At 42.8% G+C, this 6,753-nt stretch overlaps 1 protein-coding gene across 1 annotated transcript; it reads left to right on the top strand.

Moving 5' to 3' along the window:
- Nucleotides 1-1,126: 1,126 nt before the first annotated feature.
- LOC311171410 (olfactory receptor 4X1-like) lies at nt 1,127-2,234 on the top strand. The gene has a single exon (XM_084234244.1). The coding sequence runs from the start codon at nt 1,220-1,222 to the stop codon at nt 2,147-2,149; it is 930 nt and encodes a 309-aa protein (XP_084090370.1). The 5' UTR covers nt 1,127-1,219; the 3' UTR covers nt 2,150-2,234.
- The last annotated feature ends 4,519 nt before the right edge of the window (nt 2,235-6,753 follow it).

The raw sequence follows: 6,753 nt of genomic DNA, 5'->3' as shown, positions 1-6,753 counted from the left end.
TTCCAGGTGCCCGCCATCAAGCATGCATTCAGGACAAGGATCCATCATCTATCCTGATGGCGGAAGGGCAGAAAAGCCTGACATTTTCTTTACCCTACAAGGTCCTACTGTCACAGCTGCTCCCCAGCAACAGGGAGGGTGGCCCGGGCTGCCAGCTGGCTGTGCGGTGTGCAAATATCAGCTTAGGATAGCACAGGGTGGCTGGAGGGCTGTTTCTCCCTGAGGGAATGGCAATTTCTGAGGCTGTGACTTGGATTTTCTGTGTTTGATCACCCTCGTCAGTCTCCCGGGCCCGCGGTGTTGCTCGTCAGGGGCTCTTTACCTCATCTTTGCTTCAGGTGGCAGTAATGAAACCACCTGTGAGCCTGTCCTTGTGTGCACTTGATGTGCCCCGAGGCTCTGCTGAAGGAGGCTTGGTACCCTCGTGGAACAGTAGCTTGGGATAAAACGGAACATAATGACTTTGGGAAAAGTTTCATAGCCACTGGTCTAGGACTATTGAGGCACCTGTTGGAATGCAAGACTCTGACTTCTCCTTCTCCACCTCAAGGACACTGGGTGATCATATTTCAGCTTCTTTCTGATTAGAACAGATACTCGATTTGATGTTAGCCGAAAGGCTGAGAAGTTACTGGCTTCTTTGTGATGCCTCTTAGGTTGGTTTTGCAGTTTGCAGGATAATTGAGGTTGAGAAACCTAAGCACTCGATGAAAAAATGGGTTCCACATGGTGGTGTGAGGTCAGATTGACTGAAACACTTCTTATGCCACCCACATAAGTCACCTTTGAGCAGCAGATGTAGTAGAAGTATCTATGTTTTGAAAGATCCAGCAGTACTCAGTCCAGAGGTGTGTGACCTTGGATTAGCAACTGAATCTGAGTCTCAGTTTTCTTATGTGTAAAATATTGTCTCATTTTTATTGTGAGGATAAATTAACCAATGTGTGTGCGTAGCTCAGAGTAAACTTTTCTAGGGACACTTACTAAGCTGATGATGGTTGTTTGGCTCACTTGTCTCATGAAGAGCATGGTTAGGAGAAACTCAAGGCAGAAGGTATTTTGACTCTTGTCAACATTTCTTGTGAGTTTGTGTTATCATTAGACTCTGTTTCAATGCAGGAAGCACAATGACAATTGTCCTTGAGGTTCGAGAAGGATGTTTCTCAGTAATGAAGGAAAATTCTTGATTTCTGTGATTCTAGGCTGTCAGCGCTAAACCATGGCTGCTACCAGCAACGTGACACAAATCATCTTATTAGGATTTTCCCAGAACCGGGATGTACAGAAGATCATTTCCGTGATTTTCCTTCTCATGTACACAGCCATTGTGCTGGGCAACGGTCTCATCGTGGTGACCATCGTGGCCAGCAAAGGGCTGACCTCGCCCATGTATTTCTTCCTAGGTTTCTTGTCCTTTGTGGAGATCTGTTACTGCTCTGTCACAGTCCCCAAGCTCATCCTTGACACTTTTATGGATACAGAAGTCATTTCTGTTAAGGGCTGCATTGCGCAGATATTTTTCCTCCATTTTTTTGGTGGCACTGAGATCTTTTTGCTGACGGTGATGGCCTACGACCGCTACGTGGCCATTTGCAAGCCCCTGCACTACACCGTCATCATGAACCGGCGAGTGTGTAGTCTCTTGGTGGGGGCCGCATGGGGTGGGGGCTTGCTGCACTCTGCGGGGCAAACCTTCCTCATTTTCCAGCTGCCCTTCTGTGGCTCCAAGGCTCTGGACCACTACTTCTGCGATGTCCACCCTGTGCTGAAAATGGCTTGCTCAGACACCTTCCTCATTGGTGTGCTAATCATCGCCAATGGTGGCTCCATCTCAGTGATCAGCTTCGTGGTGCTGCTGACTTCGTACGTGGTCATCCTACACTCCCTGCGGAGCCAGAGCTCAGAGGGCCGGCGCAAGGCCCTGTCCACCTGCGCCTCTCATGTTGCGGTGGTGGGTCTGTTCTTCATTCCCTGCTCCTTTGTCTACATGAGGCCCTGTGTCACCTTCCCTGCTGACAAGATAGTGGCTGTGTTTTACACAGTGGTCACGCCGCTCTTAAACCCTGTCATTTACTCCTTCAGGAATGCTGAAGTGAAAAACGCTGTGAAGAGACTGATAGGAAAGAAGGCGATTAGGGAGGAGAACTAGATGTTTAGGGGGGAAAATAGGAGAGGCCAGGAAAGGGGGCACCTAAGATCTTTATCTCTGCCTTTAACTGATAGTTACCTTGGGCCAGTCACCTTCTCCTAAGTTTCAGTTTCCTCATTTAAAAAAAAATATATTTTTTATTATTTTTAAAAAATTTTTTACATCATTTTAAATTTTTTCACAATGTATGCATTTTCATCTTGTTTATAGTCCCCATACAATTTATAGTCCCACACCCCTTGTTTTGATCTTTCTCCCCGCCCCCTCCCCCCTCAGTATGTCTCTGGTTTATAGTTTCCTCATTTTTTGGGCTGACAGGATGGAGGAATATCTAGAATGAAGTCTAGGAGGGGTCTTCTAATGCTGCACTCCACATTTGACAGTGATCTTGAGGCAGGCAATTGCTTTTAAAAATGTATTTTTATTTCTTAATTGCTTTTACTGAGATAACTATGGTGTACAACTTTGTCTATGATTTGGGCATACAGGGTCATACCAGTTCAGATGAATGTTATAACACGACACCCATGACCAAATATCCCTAATCCTCCAATTTAGTGTACCAGGCCTCTTCCCTCCTTTGCTTCCTCCCATCCATACCCTCTCTGCCCCCTCTAGCCTCATCAAGTAGCTTCAATTCGACAGTCAGAATTTTAGGGTTCATTTTGGTTTTGATTTTTTTCCTTTGTTTAGTTTCTCTGTATTCCACATATGAGTGACATCACCCAGTATTTCTTCTGATTTATTTTGCTTAGCATAACCCACTCCAGTTCCATCCATATTGTTGCCAATGGTGAAAATTCATCTTTTTTTTTTTTTTAATATAGCTGAGTAGTATTTCATTGTGTATCTATACCACGTCTTACCACTCTCTTGTTGGGTACTTAGGCTGTTTCCATAACTTGGTTATTGTAAATAGTAATGCAGTGAACATCGGAGTGTTTACATACCTTCTCATTTGTGTTTTTACCTCTTTAGGGTAGACACTTATGAGTGGGATTGGTGGGAGACTATTTAGTTTTGAGGGAATGAAACTCTTCTAAAAATCAAGGGTCAGTCTGGGAATAATGAAGAGGGGGCGAAAAGAGGAGAAGGAGAACTTCCTCAGATAACAGTTGTCTCTGTATTTGAAGAGTCTAGACCTTTGGATTTTGGGATGTGGAAGGTAGGAGGGGAAGAGGCGATCTCTCAAATGCGCACACATTTTACTGACCTGTGTGACCTGTGAGGGTTGCCCATGTGTTCCGCACAGGCCAAGCTGACCCAGAAGAATGTAGTCGTTATGACGGAAGATGTTTTCACTCTTATCAACGAATCACAAAAGCTCAGGCTAGCACTAGACTCAGAGTTTCAACAGATCAAGTGGAATAACCAGGAGATTTTAGCTAATTTGCAAACACTTGATAATGATTTCCACTTTGTAGGCACAAGTTTGACTTTCCATGTTTCATTAACATTTTGATATTTAAAATTCTCTTCTGTTCATATCTGCCTGTCCTCCCCCAGAACGCTTTCCATTTTCCCTCTGTGTGCCTCTGGTTTGTTGGCCATTAGTTTTATCAGTCTTCATTCCATTAGCTTCTCGTGTTTCTCTTTCATTCCAACAAAACCCCAAGAACCCACGTCTCAAATCTCCAGACTACCTTGTCTTGCTCCACCCATGAACTCTCTGCTCCCTTCTAATTGCCACTCTGGAGCAGCCTGTTGAGTAAGGTGTGCATATAGATGCCTTTGGGTCCCTGCTGCTTGTCCTGTGATATTTTACTCATCTTTTTTTTTGAGTACTATTTCATTAGCCACCACCCCATACCATAAGAATGCACTTCCAAACTCTAAATCCAAAACTGCCCCTCACTCTTAGAAGATGCCTTTATCCACGTTTCCAGACAAGTCATTTAAAAACGCTTCTCTGATTTCATTATTCCCCTCCAAATACTTCAATGATTACCACTACCTTTGGAATCAACCACAAACACCCACTGACATGCAACACCTTTAAGGCAAGGCCCTCTCCTAGTGTTCTATTTTTATTTTTCATTGTCCTCTGGTAGAGCTCATTGTTTCTGAACATTTCCTTCTGCCTTCCTCCTAATATATTTTTCCGATCTCCACCTGTTAAGCTTCTGCCCACTCTCCAAGGCCTATCGGAAATACTGCTATGTTAGGAAGCTTCCATGTTTAATCTGTACAGACATGTTCTTTTCCTTCTTTGAATTCACACAGCACAGAATGGGAATCTTTCAAAGTCTTTAGCACCTGTATTTCAGTGTTTATTTCCCCTTCCTTAGATTGTCACACTATTGAGAATACGGCCAGAATCTAACTTATCTTTGCCTCTTGCTCTAAATGGCACATAGTAATACTCAATAAATATTTGGTCAATTAAGTTTCTGGAAGTCATCAGTGTTTCAGCTGTAACAATGGTTTATATGTAACTATTCTCATCTCAATTATCTAAGTAATACATCAGTGTTACATTACCATTTAAGGCAACCTATAATTTCTACTGATCTTGTTATTGAGAATAATCTTTACATATAAAGGAGCATGTATGTTTGTGTAGATTTTACAATTGACCAAGAGATTGCACACATTTTATCATTTCGTGCTGGAACGCTGATGAGAGGGGTATGATTCCTCTGTGCTACAGATGAAGAGACTGAGGCTTTGGGATCTCATTGCTTGATCAAAGTCACATAGTACTCATGGAGCCTGAGTTCAAAACCAGGTCTGTCTGATTTTGATGGCCTTGCTCTCCCTGTACATTCCTCTGCTTCTCTTTAAAGACCACCTCAACATAAATGCCTCTAAGTCTTTGAATTCCAAATGTGAGGATTAATCATCTCCTATTGTCAGGTAATTCCCTCTGAATATTTCAGAGGAAATGAAAAGTATTATATATGAAATGAAAAGTATTACATATATTATATATAAATACATTATATATTTATTAATAATATGGCATGGATTGCCTTATGGGTGTTCACAGTGTTCCTGGGTGCACAGAAAACCAGTGCCTGGGATGCCCAATTTGGAAGTGGATTGTAGGAAAGAAGGAAAATAGAATTCTCTGTTTGTTCAGGCTCCTATTCTCATGAAGTCACAAATCTGGTCATAAAGCTGCAAGTCTAACCCGAATGATGCATGGGATATAGTCAATGTGTTGGCCAAGAGGAGAGATTTTTTTCTTATGAAATAATGCTAGAAAAGGCAGCATTCTTGAGACCACCATAGAGATGGTTAAAATGGGAATTAGGAGATAAAAGACAAATCTGAACTGAGCAACTACCTTTTAAATTTCTTACTTAATTCTCAGGACAGCACTGCTGTATAGGTGCTATCATTCTCACTTTGCAGTTGAGGAAATTGAAGGTTAAAGGACTGTTCAAAAGTCCATGATTTTTGCTGTATGTCAGTTGTTTGTGAACTATGATTTAGAGTGCATGGTTCTGCAGACTCCCAGGTATTGGAGCAGGAGCTGAACAGGAGAGGCAGTTGAACAGGAACATGTGGTTTTTAAAACGTCTGATTATCTCATTAAAAAAAATCTGTTTTATGTAAGATTTACAGCGAAGGCCTCACTGGTGGTGCAAGGGGTTAAGTCTCAGCACTTTGAAGCAATCGGCAGCGACTCCAGCACAAGTTTGATTCCAGGCCAGGAAGCTGACCCGCATGGCACAGCAGCCCTCTCTTGTCTCACCTGCTGCGCCCCACAGCAGTGTATTTCAGTAGATCGGCCAGTTCTGCTCTCCATTCTGTCTCTGGTGAATCCTCTTACCACCCCGCTCCTTTGGCCTATGCCCACCTCTTGTATGCAAAAATAAATAAATCATAAGAAGAAAAGATTTATAATGATAAATAGTACTAAGGAGGTCAAAAGTTACAAACTTCCAATTGTGAAATACATATGCCTTGGAGATGTGCAGTTGAACTCTGAAAAAAGCTGATTCTTGCACTTATAGTATGTCAGACTTTCTTTGATGCGTGAACTCTGAACTTCAGGAGTTTCTTGATGTCCCCCCACCCTTCCCTGCACGCCCCACTCCCCAGGTGGGAGAGGATGGCTGTGGCTGAGTCTAGTTGGGTATTTCCCTTCTGGGGTCAATGGGGTCTGTCAATACTCAGCTCCTTAGTCTCTGCTTCACTAGTTTCCCCCAGGGCAGACCTTGTTAAAATCTGGGTGTTCTGGAGGTAGAGAAAAATCATCCCTTTTCTGCCCCCTTGCTGGAGGAGGAAGGGGGTTTTTCTTCCAAATCTACTGTGGGAACCAGGGCTCTCTGATGGGGTAAATCTCACAATATTGCAGGGGTTCCCTGTAACTGTGTTTCTGGTAGATTTTTGAAAGTTCTTTGCTGTAAACATGTTCACTGTATAAATAATTGACTGTAAGGCAATTTTGATAAAATCCCTCCAAATAGAAAAGGGGCATTTATCGAAATTAAACATGAAAAAGTAATTTTCCATTATCACATAGCAACAGATTTTCACCATATTCACGAAACCCACTCGATTCAGAAATCACGCAACATTTTCTTTTGTTGGGGGTGGGGTGGCTATTTTCTTCTTTTGCCTCCACATCCTAACATTGTAAAATAGATTTGGCA

The sequence above is a fragment of the Talpa europaea genome, assembly GCF_964194135.1.
Source record: "Talpa europaea genome assembly, chromosome: 1".
In the NCBI taxonomy this organism is placed as follows: Eukaryota; Metazoa; Chordata; class Mammalia; order Eulipotyphla; family Talpidae; genus Talpa; species Talpa europaea.
The sequence above is the reverse complement of the archived record's forward strand: the minus strand, read 5'-3'. Positions and strand labels throughout refer to the sequence as shown.

Excerpts from the sequence above, each read along its gene's own strand:
- LOC311171410 (XM_084234244.1), top strand. The coding sequence starts at position 1,220 with ATGGCTGCTACCAGCAACGTGACACAAATCATCTTATTAGGATTTTCC.